The sequence below is a fragment of the Erigeron canadensis genome, chromosome 8 (genome assembly GCF_010389155.1).
Source record: "Erigeron canadensis isolate Cc75 chromosome 8, C_canadensis_v1, whole genome shotgun sequence".
NCBI classification, from domain to species: domain Eukaryota; kingdom Viridiplantae; phylum Streptophyta; class Magnoliopsida; order Asterales; family Asteraceae; genus Erigeron; species Erigeron canadensis.
This window is the reverse complement of record NC_057768.1, coordinates 43,582,803-43,605,296: the sequence shown is the minus strand read 5'-3', so window position 1 is coordinate 43,605,296 and position 22,494 is coordinate 43,582,803. Positions and strand designations below refer to the sequence as shown.

At 34.8% G+C, this 22,494-nt stretch overlaps 2 protein-coding genes and 1 pseudogene across 9 annotated transcripts; 1 reads left to right on the top strand and 2 right to left on the bottom strand.

The window, feature by feature from the left end:
• Window positions 1-4,671: 4,671 nt before the first annotated feature.
• On the top strand, window positions 4,672-7,452 carry LOC122610927 (annotated as a pseudogene).
• A 1,797-nt stretch (window positions 7,453-9,249) lies between these two features.
• Window positions 9,250-20,982, bottom strand: LOC122578084 (DEAD-box ATP-dependent RNA helicase 21-like). 2 transcript variants are annotated; one of them, XM_043749954.1, is made up of 2 exons: window positions 20,667-20,982; window positions 9,250-11,192 (listed from the first exon to the last, which is right to left on the bottom strand). In XM_043749954.1, the coding sequence occupies exons 1-2, from the start codon at window positions 20,970-20,972 to the stop codon at window positions 9,465-9,467; spliced, it is 2,034 nt and encodes a 677-aa protein (XP_043605889.1). In that variant the 5' UTR covers window positions 20,973-20,982; the 3' UTR covers window positions 9,250-9,464. The 2 variants fall into 2 exon arrangements, with proteins under 2 accessions (XP_043605889.1, XP_043605888.1); XM_043749953.1 differs by lacking the exon at window positions 20,667-20,982 and having other exon boundaries at window positions 9,250-11,730.
• Window positions 15,090-20,659, bottom strand: LOC122578085 (DEAD-box ATP-dependent RNA helicase 21-like). 7 transcript variants are annotated; one of them, XM_043749957.1, is made up of 7 exons: window positions 18,939-20,659; window positions 18,769-18,832; window positions 18,095-18,219; window positions 17,849-17,999; window positions 16,403-17,565; window positions 15,722-15,906; window positions 15,090-15,636 (listed from the first exon to the last, which is right to left on the bottom strand). In XM_043749957.1, the coding sequence occupies exon 1, from the start codon at window positions 20,547-20,549 to the stop codon at window positions 19,035-19,037; it is 1,515 nt and encodes a 504-aa protein (XP_043605892.1). In that variant the 5' UTR covers window positions 20,550-20,659; the 3' UTR covers window positions 15,090-15,636; window positions 15,722-15,906; window positions 16,403-17,565; window positions 17,849-17,999; window positions 18,095-18,219; window positions 18,769-18,832; window positions 18,939-19,034. The 7 variants fall into 7 exon arrangements, with proteins under 7 accessions (XP_043605892.1, XP_043605895.1, XP_043605891.1 ...); XM_043749960.1 differs by lacking the exon at window positions 18,095-18,219 and having other exon boundaries at window positions 16,403-16,526; window positions 16,593-17,565; XM_043749956.1 differs by lacking the exon at window positions 18,095-18,219.
• Window positions 20,983-22,494: the final 1,512 nt, after the last annotated feature.

The window sequence follows — 22,494 nt, the reverse complement described above, 5'->3', positions numbered from 1 at the left end:
ATATTTTTTTTAATCTTGTTTCCTGATTTTTTCACATGTCATTATCTTATGGTTAGTAAAATTATTATGCTATTTAGTTAGAAAAATTAATCATTTTTCTTTTATTTATTATTAAAGCATCAATAATGGTTTACACCACCACACCACATGATGTGATACATCAGCGACACATCAACATCACACAATATCACCAAGCAACTACACCACATTCGTAATAATAACCACACCACCACCATTATATATTATTTTTACATTTTCTTATTAAAATATTACACACACACACACATATATATATAACCCTTATAAGGCATATTAATCTCTCCTATTTTAAGAAATTCGATACTTTTTTATACCTTATTTCTTAATTCTAATTCCCCTATACACCTAATTTGTACTTTTATACTATTTAATAAATAAAACAAACTTTTCTTTAAGAATTATGGATGAGTTATCTAAAATGTCATTTATGATTAAATTACAATCAGTCATTTATCCAAAGTATTTTTATTAACCTTTTACATCAATTACCTTTACATCAATTATTTACACCATTCGACGCCGCCTCCACCACTAACAGTGCCCCCCACCACCACACCGTTGTCGCCACAACCAGCACCGTATCACGCGGATATCGTGCTAGTATAATATAAATCAAACCTCTTAGGCTTTTACAACATTTAGGGAAATAATTATAGTCGTAATAAAAAATATTGTAAAACAAAAAATCACAGCACAAAAATACGAAGTATACAGTATCGGATTTATATACTTTTTTTACTATATTGAAAACATATGAAAACTATAGGTTTAAAAGATAATAGCTTTAAAAGTTGAATTCATAATACAAAATGAAAAACAAAAAGTAAAATAAGTGATAGGTTGTCATCTTCTTCGATATACAACCTCTGTTAAAAAATTGAAACTGCCATTAAAATTGCCAACCTACAAATGATTAAAAAAAAAAGAAAATAGAATAAGTTAGATACTTTTTTACTATATTGAAAACATATGAAAACTATAGGTTTAAAAGGTAATAGCTTTAAAAGTTGAATTCAAAATACAAAATTAAAAACAAATAGTAAAATAAGTGATACGTTGTCATCTTCTTCAATATACAACCTCCATTAGAAAATTGAAACTGCCATTAAAATTACCAACCTACACACGATTAAAAAAAAAGAATTTATATACTTTTTGACTATATTGAAAACATATGAAAACTATAGGTTTAAAAGGTAATAACTTTAAAAGTTGAATTCACAATACAATATTAAAAACAAATAGTAAAAAAAGTGATAGGTTGTCATCTTCTTCGGTAGTCATATTCTTCAATATACAACACCCATTAGAAAATTGAAACTGCCATTAAAATTGCCAACCTACACACGACTAAAAAAATAATAAGAAAAAGTAACAACCCCGCTAGATCCCGACGTTGATATAACGAACTTGGCCTTTCCACACCGATACAACCCCAATCGGGTAACGCTTCACCATGGCGTCGTTGGCCTTACATGCCATCGACGAATACCATTTCGGACTAATAAATGTGATTTGCCAAATTCAGTTAGTAGATCAATTGTTTTTATGGACATGGGCAATCTTCTAGTTATAGGTAATAACAAGTTATGAAACTCGTGATAATTTAGGTGGTGTATTCTTTAATCAAGGAACGTATCATATACCATCACAACAATTTAGCAACTACCTAACAGCAGGAAACAATAGTTGTGGATTTGACTATAACCCGTATGACTGTATACTTTTTTCATATGAACATTATTATTTTTGTGTAGCGACATTTTATTTTATTTAATATCTTAAAAACTATGCATCTATATGAAGTTTATTAAAAAGTTGGAAAACAAGAATAATTATTGGTATTGTAATGTCATACCGCATTGTTTTTTAACACGAATAGGACAAGATACCAAACAAATCAAGATTGTATATGAAAACTAGCAAATAAACCCGAGTTCAACCCGGGCTATTTAAATTAACTTTTATTACAAAATAACACAAAGATGTTTTGTCCTGGAATTAAAATCATCAACTATCAATTTGAACAATGTAACCTTTATGATTATATGTATTTATACAAGTTATAGACTATAGAACTAAGACATGTTTTTTAACTACAGGTTGAATCCGTTTTTTTTATAAAAAGAATTTGAAAGTTTTATATCGTTTTATGATGATTTGTATATGTAAATATTTTGAATTGTTTACAGAATTTAATATAACAATGAGTGTTTGATTTTGTTCATAAAAGATTGTTGTTTCTACATTTCATTAGAATTTGTTTAATTTTTTTTCTAAAAGACAATTGACGTAATTATAAGGGTATCTTTGTTAAAGTGTACAATTTGTAAAATACTTTACAAAATACATATAGGATTAGTTAACATGGTTCAAATGGCTGGTTTAAGTATCGAACACCATTAAGATAAAATGATTGGATAGATTTTGACGAGTCTTTTAATTTTTGTGTAAATTAAGATATGTGGCAAACAATTAGGGTTTGATTGTGTTTCTATATAAATATTGGATTTGATGACTTTTATAAATCATTTTAACTTTATTCTAAATAGTTATAAAATTAATATGACATCATTAAACTTAAATTGGGATCTGTAAAGGAGGTTAGATCATGTTACATAAGTAAAAACCTTTTAGAAACAATTTTTTTTTTATTAATATAAGAGATTGTAGATGCATTTGAAATATTGTATCTGTAGGTTGTATAACCAAAATAAAAATAATAAAAAAGAATGTGATGTAATAAAAATAAAATCATAAGGAGACACTAGTTCGATTATAAATTTAACAATCAACTGCATAATTTATTATTTAATATGTATCAAAATTTAATATCAAAATGATAAATAAATAGAATAGATTAGGATGATTATTATTTAAATTTAACTAAGTTAATTATTTATGTAACCGAACGGGTGTGGGAAAGAATCTCGCCAAAGGAACACTCAAACTACATTAGGACCTGTCTTAAAAAAATTGTTGACATCTCAATTTTTGTTAAAGGTAATTGTATTTATACATCTTAACATAGACATACTTAATTATAGAGTAAAGTACCATTCACACATCTTGTTAACATAGACATACTTAATTATAGAGTAAAGTAATTACATCAATTTGAAAATTCATCAATCTTTCCAACTAATAATACAATGATTCACCTGATTGGATATAGATTTTATAAAGTTGCTTCAACTTTATAGATAAAAATGAAACAACTTTGACCATTGGATTAAAATTAAGGGTCATGATTAAAAAATTAAGTTTAATTTTTGATCATTGATTTTAATCAAATGGTGTAAGATGATCCAACTTTACCTATAAAGTTGATTAACTTTACAGGATTAGTATCCCACCCGATTCCTATACCACAGAAAACTCAAAAGATTTTGCAAAATCACCTCAAACTATTGCAATCGGAGAATCTAACATTGTTTTTAGCTTTCCAAATACATGAATAAGCGACCACAACAACACCTTCATCGCCGATTTGCCTTCCTTTATTTCTTGACGAGCCCCAACTAGACATGGACTTCCACTATGTCTTTAATTATCAGATAGTCATACACCCTATTCTTATATTAGGTTTTTCTTATATTTCACTTTTTTCATACTTACGGATGGAATTAATCTTGACATGAATAAATTGTTTTATGTTTGGTTAAATTAGAAAGTGTCCTAAGTATTTTAAGTCAGTGTCTAGTGTAAGTAATAGTTGGAGTCGTTAAGTTTTATTTTGTTATCGTTTATTAATGTTTGTGGCTTTAAGTTTGCACGTTGGAATATTAGGATTGTTGAAGGTTATGTTGACCGAGTAATATGCCATAACGGAGTCATTTTCGGGTTTAGTTGGCTAAGTCATATGTCAGTTATTTAAAGGTCATGGGTAGGCTCTATGTATGGCTATATATAGTCTTCACTTTTATTGATTGAAAGTTGTAGTTTCCCTTTTGCATTGCAAACTCTCGTTTAATTTCTTTTCAACAATTTTTTGTCTCAATATACATATATATGTATTTGTGTGAGGTGTGAGTATACATTTGGCCTGATTTCCAACATATTGGTATCAGAGCTTGGTTAAGTTCGTTTAGAAGGGGGTGTTTCATGTAATACACAACAAGATTTGACCGTGAAGACCGATTGCAGCAACAGCAAAAACCGAAGAAAAAGACCGTTCTAGAGAGAAGACCGTAAACAAAAAGACCGTTGGGAAAGACCGAGAAAAAAAATGCAAATCAGCAACACAATCCGATTATCTTAGGAAAGATCGGAAAAACAAGACTGAGAAAAGAAAGAAAGATGTCAGGCGATGGTAAAGAACTCGTTGTTCGCAATCAAGGTACTGTTGTACTATTTCAGCTCCCGAAGTTGACCGAGAACAACTACACTACATGGTCTATCATGATGGAGACTGTGCTGAAAGCTTATGGCCATTGGGAGGTTGATGAGAAGAATAACTTTACTACAAAGGGTTTAATCTATCAAACCCTTATAGAAGATATTCTTTTGCAGGTCTATAAACACGAGAATGTGAAAGATGTTTGCGATTCAATCAAGGTTCGATATGTGGGTGAAGAACGGGTGTAAAAGGCAATGCTGCAAACTTTATGGAACGAATTAGAGAGACTAAAGATGAAAGAAATTGAATCAATCAATGACTTTTCGGGTAAGATAAGTGGTACTGCTGCTAGATTTAAAAGTCTTGGTTCGACTTTTGAGGATGTAGTAATTGTAAGAAAATTTCTCAATTCGGTTCCTAAGAAGTATTTGCCAATTGTTGCTCCAATGGAGCAATATTCGGATCTTACAAACATGACGTTCGAAGAAGCTGTCGGGAGAATCAAAACGTATGAAGAAAGGCTCCAAGATCTTGAGGAAGATCAAGGACAACTTTTTTGGCAAGTCAACAAAGGTATGGTGAAACTAGTGGTCGACGAGGAAGAGGTCGTGGAAGAAACAATGAACGAGATGGACGAGGCCGAGGATGAGGTCGTGGTGACAAGAGTGGCATTCGTTGTTATGATTGTGGAGTGGTTGGGCATTTTACTACGTGTGCACCAAATGGAAAGGAAATGACAAAGATAATGAAGCAAACTTGATTGAGGATGATGATGAGCCTTCACTTCTATGAAGTGGGTCAAGATTAAGGGAGTGAATTAATTTTGACATAAATAAATTGTTTTATGTTTGGTTAAATTAGAAAGTGTCGCAAGTATTTTAAGTCAGAGTCTAGTGCAAGTCATAGTTAGAGTCAGTGAGTTTTATTTTGTTATGGTTTATTAATGTTTGTTGCTTTAAGTTTGCACGTTGGAATATTAGGATTGTTGGAGGTCATGTTGACCGAGTAATATGCATTAAGGCTGGACGGAGCAACTTGGGGACCGAACTGGTACCCATCCAGTACCGGATTGAACACCGTTCTGACCCTCCGATACCGGTAGGGTGGGGAGGGATTTGGGGACAGTGGTGCCGATTTCCTTGCCTATCTTCTTTTGTCTTTTCTTTCTTCGTCTTTCTTTCTTTATTTATTCTTATTTTATATATGTTTAAAAATTAAATAGAAAAAAGGTGGGGAGGGGAGGGGATGAGTGGTGAGACATTCCTAGCATTAGCCAGGGGGGGGGGGAGACACTCCCCCACCCTAATTGAGTCATTTTCGGGTTTAGTTAGTTGAGTGTTATTTAAAAGTCATGAGAAAGCTCTATGTATAGCTATATATAGCTTTCACTTTTGTTGAATGGAAGATATAGTTTCCCTATTTGTGAAGTGTGAATACATATTTGGCCTGATTTCCAACACTTACTACTCACAGTACTATTTGGACAAAAATAAGGTCGTAATTTTTTTCTCTTGATGGTTCATAGATATGAACTTTTTTAAAAATTGCTATGAACTTTGCGGTATAAACTTGGAGCTCCAATAAGTATAAAAAACTATTAACTCCACTTCACCATCCATGTCACCATGGTTCGATAATATATTATAAAAAACATTGCTGCCAGTTGCAACGCATTCGAAGTTCATAAATTATCACCCATCCTGAATAAGAAAAACAAAAGTCAAACAAGAAGGTATAGATCGCATAAACCGTTCATTAATTGAAAAAATATACAAGTTAATAGACACAAATTGTGTTAGATATAAGTCGATATTATTATAAGGGTGTGTAAAAAGATTAATAATGAAGAGATTTGAAAAATGTCAATTAATGATATGTTAACAGCCTTATTAATTCACCTAGGAAGATCTTTCTAACTGATTTACACTAACACAGTAACACCGGCCTAGTTCTAGATCTGAATTTTAGGTGATGTAGAAACACTGAAAAATCTATACATGAAAATGAGTAGATACTTCGTAGTTAGATGCCTAACAGCAAAAATGTACTTGTTTACGATAAAAATACTTGTGAATAAAATATGGAATATAATTTGATGGAAACCATCACACATAGGGGGCAACTAACTTGCATAACAACATGATTATGACACTTAGACATAATAAAAAACGGAGATTGAAAAGGAAAATAAGTGGATACCATGATTATATTTTCCTTTTTATTGACATGTTTGCCCAACTAACTTTTGAATCAGATACTGCAAAATATTGTGTACATTGGTTAGCCATGGGTATTATAATAATAAAAAAGCATATGGATGTTGCAAAAGGGAAAGTTCAGTGGTGAAGACTTCGCATTGCTTCGGAGCCTTGGAGTGCTAATTTGGGCCCCGACTTCATTGAAGATACAAAGGATAATGCAAAGGAGGAATGAGAATATTCTTGTCAAACGGAAGTATTGTGAACTATGCAGTTCTCCAACATGTTTGGTTGGTGAACCCACTCGACCACTAATGTTGTCACGCCACGAGTCAACTTCTGCTGCTCGTATTGAAGAGCATGGTTACGAAAGCACCAAAATTTCAGATGTATTTAATGCAAAGGGACAGGTGTTGATGGCTTGCCGCTTTGGTGCACACAGCACACTGATGATTATGTGTATGATGCTGTCAAATGACACAAAACAATGTTGGTGCACTGGTTGTGGTTAAACACTTAAACCTGGCGAGAAATCGCCCATTGCTAGAATTATCACAGAAAGAAATCATCTTTTTCTCAGGAAAATCATTGTTTAGGGGAGATCATCAGGCCATCAGGGTCAACCAAGGTCAGAGATATCATGATTGAAGAGAACAAACTTATCGTGGAAACTCCTGTACTAAAGTTCTGACAGCGATGCAGCTAATGACAGATGAACGTATCAGACACATTCCTGTGATTGTTCATAAGGGAATGGAGGGCATGAATTCCATAAAAGATGTGGTTCGTATTGTGGTGAGTGACAGTGAGGAGCTTGACTGTCTGAATGCATAGATACAGGGTGGTCACCGGAAATGGTTCACAACCATAAGCTAATTAAAAAACAAAGTAGTCATCTTAGGAGCGTGTATATATTATTATGGTCTTCCATATTTCTTACATTGCTATTGAGGATGTTATAACACCAGATAGACTTGAAACTTGAAAAATATAAAAACTTATAACTCATACACAGTTGGCACTTTTATGTCGTGATGAAAGGAACAACCAGTTAAAAAGCCTCAGATCAACCCGAACATACACATCTCAGACCCATTTCAGTTCATTATCCAACCTGACCCTTTTAAAGAACACGTATCAACCAAAGAGTATAGACTTCTAACACTTGTAAAATCCTCAACGCCTGCTATCACATCTTCAAAACAAGTATACTGCGTTCGGCAACATGTGAACCCAACACATAATTCCTAGGTGATAGTGCATAATTGCATTAATGTGCAAAAACAGGATAGGAGTAGGTGCCTTCTATTCTTCCCAATGAGCTATTTACCCTGTCCTTGGGATCATATTTTAAGTTCCTTAGCTCACCAACCACCACCAGTACTCCATGTCCATCACTCACCACCACCATAAACAAAGCAAGAAAGCGTCATATTTCCCAAAGTAAAAACCAGACTTCGACAGATTAGGAAAACAAACAAAGGCAAAATTTGAATCTTAATCATAAATCATGCTTCTGATCCTAGAAATTTTTTACAAAATCAAAAAGAAAGGAATCAAGCCGTAAGTCGAAAAGATTGCAGCATAACTTGAAACTAAAACGTCGATCCAAGCATCGACTAAATCAGGAATGGAAATAAAAAAAATTTCTTATGAACCTTTAATTTATGAATTTGCGATGAAGCTGATATAAGACAGTGTCAGAGTTGGATGAAGAAAAGAGGTTCCGAGTCTGTGTGATAATACATAGCAAGCATAGACAATTAAAAGTATTACGACTTTGACAGTTTTCTTTTATAATAAATGAGAATAAAAAGAAATTTATTTATCGTCACAACATTTTTTACTTGTGAATAATAAACAATAATGCATTAATGCCTGTTGTTTTAAAGCATATTTATATATGAACTTACTATAGTGGTGCTTATATAAGTGTCCAGAACGGAAATGCAATTGAGTCAGGCAGAAAAGACCCCAACTGAACTCGTTCTGACCGTTTAATAAACAACCGTTATGACCATTTATAAAACAACCCGCTTCGACGCCAACCCGTTCCAGCTTGTTATCCAACATTCCAACCCACAACCCCATTATACCACCTATATCAAAAGGTTGTAACATTTCAAATATTAATCACATAAGTACATAACATCTCAACCAGAGACATTTACAAAAGGTAATCAACATATAGCTAAAAGTTATCATTTCAAGACTCCACGAGCACTTATATCACACCTATTCATAAATACATAAAACCTTATAACAGATGATATAGATATAGATCATAGATATAAATATGTAACATAAAATACACAATGATCATTTATAACTGAAAATTGGCTTCACCTAGGGATGTATGTCATGGTCCTAATCTGTAAGGCTTTGGTAAAAAAAAAAAAAACCCCGATATTCACCCATAGAAGTAGAAGTCTTAACAATTAACAATCCATCTTCTAGTCCTCAACAAATTAGTGTTATAAATAGCACAAGAGTCATAAATCGTTTCAAGAGTATTCTTCATACCTGAAAATATTTTACTACCAAACTTGCATCATTTATTTTTTGGTTAGTTATAGAAGATGATCATAACTACGGTCCAGGGTGAAACAGAATCTGAGCGTGTGCTTTCAGGTAACAGCAACAAACAGAACACTAAAAGATACTACATAAAAGTAAGGTCAAGAAGCAAATTGAATTAAACATCTATAAAAATTCATGCAATCAAATAAGGTACAAGTTCTGCAAATAAATAATACCAACCTAAGGTTTAAAAATTTTCTGGTATACTTGGCTCTGCTATAGCATCATCAAAACCAGTGTATAGGCAACACATATGAATCCAAATTCAGTTCTCCATGTAATAAAACATGGTTACTAGCATATATGCTTTAATGCGCAAAAACCGTGTCGTTTCTTCTAGGTGGTCTATCAGGAATCGATCCAGGCTTGAACTTAGACGCTTCATGTCTAGCAAGTTCAGGAGGCACAGAACTATTACTCTGTGTAAGCATCTGCTTGAGATCATAAAACACATCAGAATCTTGAAGAGTCAAGAATGTTGTAGCTGTTCCCGTCTTCCCGGCACGCCCTGTACGTCCTATACGGTGAGTATACATATCAATAGTCCCAGGCATATCGTAGTTTATAACATGAGCCACGTCCGGTATATCAATCCCACGCCCTGCAACATCTGTGGCAACTAAAACATTAAACCTTTTAGTCCTGAAACCTTCAAGACTGATTTCTCTTTGCTCTTGTGATTTGCCACCGTGCAAAGTTGTAACACGGTAACCCGCCTTTTCCAAAGTCTTGGATACATGGTCAGCAGACTTTTTAGTGTTTATGAACACAATGGCGGTCTTATCAACAAGTTCATCCAGCAACCTTTGCAACCTAGGCATTTTCTCGGATTCCTTCACCATGATAACATGTTGGGTTATGAGATCAGTAGCCTTTCCTGCAGTTCCAATAGTTACCACAACAGGGTTCCTCAAGTACTTCCTAGCAAGCCTCTCCACAGCAGTAGGCATAGTAGCACTAAACATATAAGTGGTTCTATATATCCTCTTCTCATCGAGCTCTTCATCTTCATTCTCCGGTTTGAAATTACTAGACGGCATTGCTTCAAGAACACCCACAACCTGTGGCTCAAAACCCATGTCAATCATACGGTCAGCCTCATCAAGAACAACATAGTTACACTGATTTAACACAGCATACCGCCTCTCCAAACAATCGATCAAACGACCAGGGGTAGCAATGACAACCTCACAGCCTTGCCTAATCTTAAACCCTTGTTCCTCAATCGACTGCCCACCAACAATGGAAACAACCTTGATACCTAAATAATGAGCAAACTTAACAGTCTCTTCCTCAATTTGTTGTGCAAGTTCTCTAGTAGGTGCCAGAACAACAGCATAAGGACCCTCAGCTTCATTCTCTTCACTGATTGGAGGCAGCCTAGTAATATAAGTCAACATAGGAAGCACAAAAGCAGCGGTTTTACCTGAACCAGTCTCTGCAACCCCAATGACATCACGCTGCTGAAGACCAAGCGGAATGGCAGCCATCTGAATAGGAGACGGCGTCGTGTAACCAGCCCTATCCACGGCTTTCAAAAGCTCGGTACTCAACTTGCTCTCAACCCAACTCCTCATAGGTCGCGGTATCTTAGAGCCCTTGTACGAAATATTAAAATCCTCCCTGAAAATCCTCCAATCCCTCTCAGTCATCTCTTCCAGCTTCTTATCAGACCAATGGCGATCGACTCGCATATCAAACGTATCATACCGTTCCGCAGCTTCCTCTTTCAACCTCTGAGATTCAGCATCTTCGGGTTTCTGCTCAACCCCATCCTTCTTCCTAATCTCATCTCTCAACTCCTTCTCATTCTTAGCAGCCAGCTTCTTCTGCTCTCGCCTATCCATACCGGCTCTAAACCCTCTCCCAAACAGCAACTGCGCCTCGTGCGGGTTCTGATACAAGACATTCATATCACGAGACGTATCCTCGGTATTCTCCCAGTCGAATGAAAACCGAAACTTCTCACTAGGCTTAATCACTCTCTTCTTAGGTTTCTTACTTCCTAAATACTGCTCTTTGATCGCCTCGAGTTCCTTTTCGCGTTCTCGCTCGGCTAACTTGTCAACCCTAGCCTTTTCCCTAGCCTTATGTTCCTCATCCCTTTCCCGGTCTCTATTTCGTCTCTCTGTATCTCTCTCCCTCTCCCTCTCCCTATCTCTATCACGCCGATCTCGGTCACGGTCACGGTCACGGTCACGGTCACGGTCATTATCACGCCGACGATCACGGTCACGGTCATCTGGTGGTTGCTTAGAGGATGAAGCTGAATTGTTTGGGAGAATAGATGATTGTTGTTCTGATCGGCGTTTCTGTTCTTCGAATTCTTCTTGACGGCGTTTTAGGGCTAACTGTTCGCGTTCGGCCTTGGTGAGGAAAACGGGCTTTTTGGCTTGTAATTTTTCATTGATGTCATCGAATGAACGTTTCATGATGAAATTCAAGGTTTCTACAAGATGATTCGCTTGGTTGATTGCAGGGCAGGATTTTTTTTAATGTTGAATCTGGCAAAGGGGATCGATCGATTAATTTGTTAGGGTTTTTGGTTATCCCAATTCGTTTATTTTATCTTTATCTGTTTTAGAGTATTATTTATAGGAAAATAATTATACAAAAAATGTTTATTTTAGCTCTAAATCGCATTGACGGTGTGGAAGGCTATTTTAGAGATGACATGTTAAAAAATTAGTTTTCATAAAAAAAAATTTAGTGGATACCATATAATTTTTTTAATGTATTAAGAAGATTATTAAGCTATTTGATTAAAAGGATTTATCATTTTCCATTTTAGAGTATTCACATTTTCTTTCACTCATCCTTCATGTACTAGTTTCTGTCAGCATCACAGTTCCGCACCAACCTAAAGACTAATCTCAAAAAATATCCGCAATATCAGGACTAGTCTGTGACCCATCATTTATTTAATTTTAAATATTTTAAAATACAAATATATATATATAATATTGGATCATATGTTTTTTTTATTCATTCACATGTAAAATGTTATAAAAATACATGTTGTAGAAGAAATTTTTTTTTCAAAACCTTATATATACCCGTTTGTTAACAAGTGAACGAAAACGTGAACATATTCATTCACAAGTTCACAAAAGACTATTTTGAAAGTTTTTTAAAAAAATTTCTTCTACAACATACTTTTTATATCATTTCACATGTGAATGAACAAAAAAAACATGTGAATAAATATATTATTTAAGAGTTCTCATAGTTCTTAAAAATGGTTCTCAAAATAAGAAAACTCTCTCTCTATATATATATATATTTATATATATAAAAAATATTCTGATAATATTAACAATAACAAAAAATATTCGATTAATTAAAAAAAACATTGTACATTAATAAAAATAAAAAATATAAAAAACCTTAGGAAAAAAATTACAACACATATTAAAATAGAAAATTAAAAAACAACACATATTAAACTAGAAAAATATAAAAACATTAAACACCTTTAAAAACCAACTAAACATCGTGGGTTTAGTTGTATACATCAGCTTCTTTTTCGCGTCTTTGAGAACCTCCTTTCCTCCTCATCCAACTCGGTTGTACCCATGAAAGAAAGTGTTGTATACATTGTTCGTTTCTTTTCTTCCTTGCGAATGATAGCGATGGACTCCTTCTATGATTCCATAATCTCCTGTCGGGTGTTACAGTGCCTCTTAAGTCAGACGGCTATGTCGGATGCTGATGACCGAGATGAACTCGCATCGGAAGACGCGGAAGTCCGGGCCATCTTTGTTTTAACCAGACGCGCATACATGTCGGGCCCGAATAGTTCATTTTCGTTGGCAAGATCGACGGGTTCATAGGTGGGAACATCCTCATCACTTTCAACATAACAGCCCCATCACTCGGCCCGACCCTCGGTCTCCTGTTTTGCATATTTCGACCCAAAACGTCCACAACGGAAGGCGCGAGAATTAACGGCTTATCCTTCAAAAGTAACCAACACTCATACATGTTAAACGCGACACCGACTTCGGTTTTGTAGGTGGCTCGTGCCTCTTCCATGACTTAGGGAGTTGTTTTTTCCTCTAATTCGGTTATCATCGTACTTGGACCAAATGCCATTGAACTTGTGCATTGTAGTTATCCATCACTGTCCCCCAAAACTATCACCGGTTCTATCTTTTCCAACAACTGGATCCTAAGACGCATCGAGCCAACGCTAGGTCAAAATCATCATCTCGTACTCTGTCCAAATTTTCTTTGACTTAAATGATGGCTCGGCTGCGGGTGCCTTTTTGCGATTCTCCATTCTTTTGACTTTCCTTTTTGGTTGGGATGGCTCGGGTGCGTCGGCTGGTGGTGGCGATTGGGTTGATGGTTGTTGATGGGATAGCCATTGTTGGTATTGTAGGTATTCTTGGAATTGGTAATTGTTTTGGTAAGTTGGTGATGGTACGTAGGATGGATATTGTGGTGTGGGTGGTGACGTGTGGGAAACTTGAAATGGTGTCGATGAGTTAAGGCGCGAGTTGTTAAGCGCCGCGTTAAAGAAATCGTCTTGTCATTGAGAGCTAAAGTTCCTCGACATGGTTGGAGAAGAAAGGTGTTGTTTTGTTTAATTTTGTAGAAATTTAATATGTGTATGTGGAGAAGATGATGTATATATATGTGTGTATGTGTGTGTATATGCATGCATGTATGTGTGTAGGGATGGTCAAAGTAACCGTTTCATACATTCAAACAAAACCAACGCTAGCTTGTATTCAAATTCAATTATTTAATAATTTAGTATTCAATTAAAAAAAATGGCAAGGAGCTTCGTCTCTAACGGATGAACCAAATTCAGATGAAGGGCAAGTCACACTTAACGGTGTGCACTTGTACTTCAAGGAGGGACGGACGGAGGGTGAGTGGAGAACGTGGGCGCTGTGAATGCTCTTAGGCTAACAACACATACCTTTATGCATAACTTACATCATTAGAAAGATATACGACCTGAATACAATATAACGAGATATGGGAAAGCATCATATAAACAATCTTACTTCCGCTAAAAAATAATTAAGACCTATTGAAATAAAGCAAGTAAACGTAATGAAAATGTGGCAAGTGAGCATACTTGTGAGCAGATAAATGTCCACTAACATTGGCATGAACGAAAAGCAAACACTCACTTCGATCATTCTTTACGTAACATGATCCCCAAACAATATCTTAGATTTGTCGAAAGAAGGTATCCACTGTCGACCGATTAAGACAAAACCGAGTACCCCATACGCAACACCCTAATGGCTATAGGTATACATCAAGAAGTCTAACCCAGACAGATGGAGCCCCTAGTCTATTTAAACCCCGATCACTTTTAGGATCGAATCATGGCCCAAAGTACAAACAGTGTAGACAACACAAATTGAATCCGGATCACTTAAAACGCATGTCAAGTCCTTAAGCACAATTAAATGCCATTGGCATATGCATGAAAACTTTACAATTCTTTCTTATTTTTCAACCTCTATTATATTCGGATTAAATATTAAATTACAAATCATGAATTGCATCGGTTAAGTACTTAAGAGCATCTCAATTGCAAGTTTTTTTTTAAGTTCACAAACGGATTCGCATGAGTACATGACAAAGAATTACATCTCGAAATCTTGGATACCTACAGTAGAAGTATGGGAATAACACTCCTATCAACTAACATGGTTTCCTGATTAAGTAGAAAACTTCATAACTGAGTGCTGCAACAATTTAGCGTGCTTGCACAAAACATATTAAGATCGACAGTTAATTTGTCTGTTTTTCATGACTTGAAAAGCCTAAACCACTATCCTGATCAACAATCAAGAGGCGTCTAGTTTCAAGATCTTGTATCGGCTAGATGGTTACATACAAAGAGTACGGTAAATCAAGATAAAATTAGTCCATTTTTTTTCAGGCATGGATGAATGGCAATAATATAAAATAAAGATCTCCAACTTCCTTTATACAAAATGAGCTTATTTTCATTAACATATGTTGGCCTTGATACAAGGATACCAAAAAACAAGTCGCTCAAACGACCATTTCCAATGCAAATCACAGGAAACCTATCCTATCTCTTTCGCCTTTCTATCAACAGTAAACTGTTCTATACTCCTCGTCTTTTCTCTTTATATTTGGTTACATTTTCTGTTATAAACTTTGATGCGAATCAGGTGCAATTACCCACATACTTGAATGATCCGTTCCACTTGTGTCACATCTCTCCGGATCCAACTCAATTCCGTCAACATAAGTTTCTGTTTCATCGCTTTGCATAGAAAAGTTGAGGCTAAATGCATACCCAAAATATCTTCAACTGTTGCATTGAGTATACACTTCAGGTCTTACATATGTACGAATTTCATATTGGGAGCAGGGTAATTTAGAAAAAAGGACTTTTTTCAAGTTCCGAGCACATCCATAAGGAATTCTTCCTCCTCTCATATACCGATTTCTGAAGTTTACATAGTTTTCATAGGGAGTCTACAGAAAACAAAATGATATCTAACTATTACATTTTCCAATTGCAAAAAAGTCAAAAACACATCAAACTACTAAAACGACATACCACGTCTATTTGCTCATTGATGTGGAGAACAAGAATGAGGAAAAAGTGTACTTGGTTGGTGATGACCAGATATAGATGAAATGCAAATAAGCCTCCTACAAACCATGAAGCTGTACATGTGTATGTTATAAGCATTCCAGATAACCGAAACTTCATCAAAGCTTCCCAGATGCCGGAACTGTTTTCTGCATCATCAAAATGGTATTTATCCAGCACATGGCGAAATATAGATGAAATGCACAAGAGTGCCAGCAAGGATATATACATGAATGATTGGTAGTTCCTATGAAAGCCACAAGTTTATATTTTTAGACATGTAACTTTCCAGCTTTAAATGTATTAGATGTGGATAATGATAAATTAACCTAATTCATATGCCTAAAAATCAACCTAATCATAGTATGATGAGATGTGGAAGAACCAAGGTATAAGATTAGGAAAGAGACTTAGTGGAATACAAGAAATGAAATGTTGTATAGCAAGAAAGGCAAAATACAAATACCCTTTCCTACAACCCTCCAAAAAAGAAACAAGTTTTAAACACCATATTATCACATTAATGGTTCGGAACTTTGGCTGTACATTTTGGAACTGATTATTTTATTATCATGAATAATAATGTCAAAATGTTGTTTAAATAATGTACGTTTAAGAGAGATATATGGCTATGAATGAGCATACCTTGCCTATACGCTGTCCCACCCACAGGCAATGATGATCAAAGTGGTCAACATAGTTGTTGCAGAAGGAGAAATGTGAGCATCTTTCCGGGCGATAAAGCATGCAAATTTGACAAAACTTGACCCTAACAAACGTTCCATTAACAATTTAACATTGAGGCTTTTTTTATTTATTGAAAACTATTTACCACCTTGAACTGTAGCCCAGTTGATTGACATGCTAGGAGCATCCCAATCATCATCTAGATCTGAGATGAAGGGTTTCGGGGAATAGTGCCAGGATCTCTAGTAGCAAAAAAAAAGGACAAGAATATGCAGTTTTTTCACAACCTTGTAGCATCAAAAAGCCAAAAAACTTACAAAGTTTAAGCTAAGCAAGCAATGAAGTTGGTTTACATATAACTTTCACCCAAACATATGGATTAATATTAATGATTCCTAGACTTATTGCTAGACGTGACAAGATGGGCAGGTCAATAACATGACAAAATGGGCTAATCTGAATTGGGTCAAGTTGACCTACAAGCATTTTTGTGTACTTCGCTGCAATACAATAATTAGTTAGTGTGTTACTTATGAGTTATGTTACCATAACAATATTATTACAATTAATGATGAAATGAACAAAATTGTCTAGAAGGTTGTATGTAACAAATAAACATTTAACCTACCAATTCCAAGTTTACCTAAACAACTACTGTTTACCTTTTTGAGATTAGACACATCTCTGATTGATTATTGCAACTAGCTAGAATGACCAAATAAAAGGTATCATTAATTTAGGATTTTGTTAAACATAGTTTCAAAAACTATGGTCAAAACGTTATAAGAGGTTGTACATAAAGATAATTGTCTTTAAATATGCTTTTCTAGCGACATGTACAACATTTTACATTTATAACAAAAGGGAAATACATGTTTAATAAACTCCGGTAATTTAATAGCATTGAAGCAAAAGGCTTTTTCAGAGAAAGAGAGAGAGAGAGCTTGGCTTGAGCCAAACTTCTGAAGGTTGCTAAGACTAAGAGGAGTGAGGCAAGCCTCTTAAGGGGGGACTTCCGCCATGTGGCGCCAAACCACTATCCAAAAAGCCCTCGAAAGTCTTGGAGTGAAGCAATTCTCAAGTTGCCTCAAATCTTGGATAGTTGTCTGCATCTTTTAAGACTAAAAGGGAGTTAATTTGGGGGATTAAATTGGACGCCAAAGCAAAAAAAAAAAAAAACATGTCGCCTATGGGGGTGGTGTAGGGGGAGTCTTCTAGGCGTTTTGGGGTGAGGACGCCTCACACCTCACAGTCTAAGTATTGACCCATAGAGATAGGAGCCACTGATTTGACAGGCAAAGTCATAATCAGATCTGTATTTACAGAAAAATTAATCGTCTAATTGTCTAAATATAAAATCATTTTACAATTAGTCTACATAACCGAAAGTAACTGGTCACTTACAATGATTTAAATGTTGAAGAGCAATCTGAGAAATCAAGGATAGAAATAGCCAAGGAAATAACAATGACTTGCTTCCAGATGCCACTCTGCCAGCAAAAAACAGAATGCTGACACATACCACATACTCCTTGAGATTGTCACGATAACTTAGCTGAGGCAAAAATTAAAGAAAAAAATTAAAATGGGTGACATATGCAAACGTAAAAACATGAAGTAATGGCACTATTAAAGAGTAAACATTGTTACAGTACTACTCGACGAGGTTTTAGACACTGAAATTTCGTCATAAGTTCATCATTCAACTACATTTATTGTCTTATGAATATCAAGCAAAAAATTATCTGGTCTTCTTTGTTTTGTTTAATAAGTACCTAAAACAAACACAATATACATAATTAATTACATATTGATAATCACATTTCACTCATAAAATGAATATAGGATAAATAGATAAGAATTAATTCACCTGGAAGGCTGGAATGTTAAAATAAAACACAAGAAAATATAACTACTATATGTCCCAGAAAATGCGCACATCAAATGGTTATATTCCTCATTCATTTTTGATATTTCTTTCTACTGGGCGGTGGGAAAGCCGCGGAGGGAAGTCAAAAGGGGAAGTAAATGTGATGATTTCTACACCATGAAAACATACCTTGGCAAAATCAAATGTTAAATGCTTTGCTGGTCTATTTATGATTTCAAGCTTTACAGCAAAATGAATCAGGGTTTTTGTTTCATTGTTTGGAGTCGGTTGTTAGATAGCAAGATGGTACCGTGAGTTTTTATCTATTATTATTTTAGTCTTGGATTTCAAATTGGGCTTATTTCTACCTCTTTTTTTCTTTTCAAAGCTAAGGGGATTCACCAAAAATTTCTCATAGGGTTCCATAAAAATTTTATATAAGCTATGTTGAAACCTTTTTCTTGTAAGGGTGGTCCAATGACTTCCCCTACAATGTATAAGCAACCACCAGTCCACCACTGCATACAAAAGATCAAGAAAGGCATCTAATTAAGAATAGATACTATTGATATCTAGAAAGAAATGTTTTTACATGTCCAACGATGACAAAGAAAAGATACTAACTTCGACTCATCAGATATTTGGGGACCTCGTCTCCTTCTATAGCATTTTCAAAACCAGCGTATACTATACGCAAGATAACTGAATCCAGAGCATGATTTACTTGCATAAAAACCTTAATGAATCTGTGCCATTTCTTCTAGATGGTCTATCAGGAATCGATCCAGGCTTGAACTTGGAAGCGTCATGTCTAGCAAGTTCAGGAGGCACGGAACACTTGCTCTCTGTAAGCATCTGCTTGAGATCATAAAACACATTAGAATCATCAAGCGTCAAGAATGTTGTAGCCGTGCCTGTCTTCCCCGCACGCCCTGTGCGTCCTATACAATGTGTATAACTGTCAATGGTTCCAGGCATATCATAGTTTATGACATGAGTCACATCATGTATATCAATCCCTCGTGCTGCAACTTCGGTGGCAACTAAAATGTTGAATCTCTTAGTCCTGAAACCCTCAAGACTGATTTCTCTTTGCTCTTGTGACTTGTCACCGTGTGAAGTTGTCACATGATAACCCGACTTTTCCAATGTCTTTGATACAAAGTCAGCAGACTTTTTGGTGTTTACGAACACAATGGCTCTTTTATCCACCAGTCTATCAAGCAACCTTTTCAATCTAGGCATTTCTTCTGATTCTTTCACCATGATAACATGCTGTGTAATACAATCATTCACCTTTCCTGCAGTTCCAATAGTCACCACAATAGGGTTCCTCAAGTATTTTCTGGCTAGTCGCTCAACAGCTGCAGGCATCGTAGCACTAAACATATATGTGGTTCTATATATCCTTTTCTCATCAAGGTCTTCATAGTCATTTTCAGGTTTCAAGTTACTTGACGGCATTGCATCAAGAATACCCACAACTTGTGGCTCAAACCCCATGTCCATCATACGGTCAGCCTCATCAAGAACGACATAGTTACACTGGTTTAAAACAACATAACGTCTCTCCAAACAATCTTTCAAACGCCCGGGAGTAGCAATGACAACCTGACACCCTTGTCTAATCTTAAACCCTTGTTCCTCAATCGACTGCCCGCCAACAATAGAAACAACTTTAATGCCTACATAACGAGCAAGCTTAACAGTCTCCTCCTCTATCTGCAGTGCTAGTTCTCTAGTAGGTGCCAAGACGACCGCATAAGGACCCTCAACCTCATTTAATTCACTAATAGGAGGTAATATACTAATGTAAGCTAACATAGGAAGAACAAAGGCAGCAGTTTTACCTGAACCAGTCCCCGCAACTCCAATAACATCACGTTGTTGAAGACCAAGAGGGATCGCCGCCATTTGAATAGGAGACGGAGTCCTGTAACCGACCCTATCCACAGCTTTCCGGAGCTCATAACTCAACCCACTCTCAACCCAAGTCCTCATCGGTTTAGGAACTTTGGAACCTCTATACGATATATCAAAATCTTCCCTGAATATCGTCCAATCCCTTTCCTTCATGTCTCCAAGTATCTTCTCTGACCAGTGACGATCAACTCTCCTATCCTTCTTTGTAAACTGTTTCTCATTCTTTACAGAGAATTTCTTTTGCTCTATTCTATCCATACCCGCCCAAAGACCTGTCCCAAACAAGGGCTTCGCCTGATACAAGACATTCATGTCACGAGACGTATCCTCGGTATTTTCCCAGTCGGAAGAAAACCGAAGCTTCTCACTAATCACTCTCTTCTTAGGTTTCTTACTTCCTAAATACTGCTCTTTGATCGCCTCGAGTTCCTTTTCGCGCTCTCTCTCCTTTTGATTCTTTTCTCTATCATACTCTCTTTGTTCCCTAGTCCGTTTCCTATCTCTGCCTCGGCCATCGGAAAGCGGCTTTTGCTGTGGTTGAAGGGCTAATTGCTCTCGCTCTCGTTTAGTGAGAAAAACGGGCTTTTTCGACTGCAATTTCTCGCCTAAATCGTCATGTATTGTTGACCGTTTCATGTTTCGTTCAGATGATCGTCCAATTTGATATTCGATTTCTTGGCGTACGTACGGTGCTTTTAGGGTTTGATTGCCCCAAATCGGAATTGGGAGGTCCATATTTATACTTTTTCCCCCTTTCAAGTAAAACAAGAAAAATAATCAAAATTTTATTTATCTTAAATATACCAAAATATCTTAAATACCCATAAAAACACATATCCGATTTGCGATTTTAGCCTCATTTGCCATTTTGGCGAATTTGACTTTTTATAAATTTTTTGACCTTTTTGATTAGATTTTATGCAAGATTTTATTTACTCTACATTACATAAAAGATTAAAAAAAAAAAAAATCGCAAATGAGATTTAAGATTTTGGCTCAAAATCGCAAATCTCGTGGGTATTTTGTGAAAATTCGAGGAAACTATGGTATTTTAGTATGTTTAAGATGATTTTTGAGTATATATGTTTTTTTTTTAATATCTACTAAAGTTGTTGATAAACCAAATCCATTTATTCACTATAATATTTACTTGAAATAAATATAATAACTCTTATAAAATTAATTTATTGGATCTACCTTTAACTCTTAAAATATACAATACTCATTTTACATCAATAACCTACACTACTCGTCGTAACAAGCATCGCGAGATATTTCACTAGTATAATTTAAATACTCCACCAATTGTTTATTTTTATTTTTACTAATTAATCAACCCGGATATGTTAATTAAAATTTTAAATTATAAAATATAATAAAATATATATATATGATGTTTGTAATTAAAGCATTATGACTTGATATAAATCTAATAATTCAACTAACACAATAACTATATAGTTAATAAATCACTAACACAATAATAATTTTTAAAATAAAAATGACTACTGCATTAAGTAAATAAAAAAAGACAAATATTATCTAACAAAGAATTTTTTTTCTTTATATAAATGATTGACTTGATATAAATCTAATAATTCAACTAACACAATAACTATATAGTTAATAAATCACTAACACAATAATAACTTTTAAAATAAAAATGACTACTACATTAAGTAAATAAAAAAAGATAAATATTATCTAAGAGAGATTTTTTTTTCTTTATATAAATTATTAATACTTTTATTAAAGATGTAAAAGGCTTTTTCTATTTTATAAATATGACATCATAGTTAAATAAAATTTTTTTAAGGTGAACTATGGATTTGCCACATCAAAAACATTCTAAAAATACTTATAAAAAACAATCTTCTTTTATTATATATACATACATCTATAATCTATATAAAACAGTAGGAATCCAAGCATTCTAAACCATCCTCTTTAACTTATAGCTATTTTTAAACGTTGCCACATAGGATTTATCCTATGTGGCATCTCCATGTATTTTTTCAATATATATATACCCAAAATAAAATAAAAGTCAAATTTCTTTCATATTTATCGAAACAAATCTTATCTAAAAACAGATAGCTATTTTTAAACGTTGCCACATAAGATTTATCCTATGTGACATCTCCATGTATTTTTTCAATATATATATATATACCCAAAATAAAATAAAAGTTAAATTTCTTTCATATTTATCGAATCAAATCTTATCAAAAAAACAGATGGCTAATTAAATATATTA

Coding starts and splice junctions, on each gene's coding strand:
- LOC122578084 (XM_043749953.1), bottom strand. CDS start 11,588: ATGAAACGTTCATTCGATGACATCAATGAAAAATTACAAGCCAAAAAG.
- LOC122578085 (XM_043749957.1), bottom strand. CDS start 20,549: ATGAATGTCTTGTATCAGGCGAAGCCCTTGTTTGGGACAGGTCTTTGG.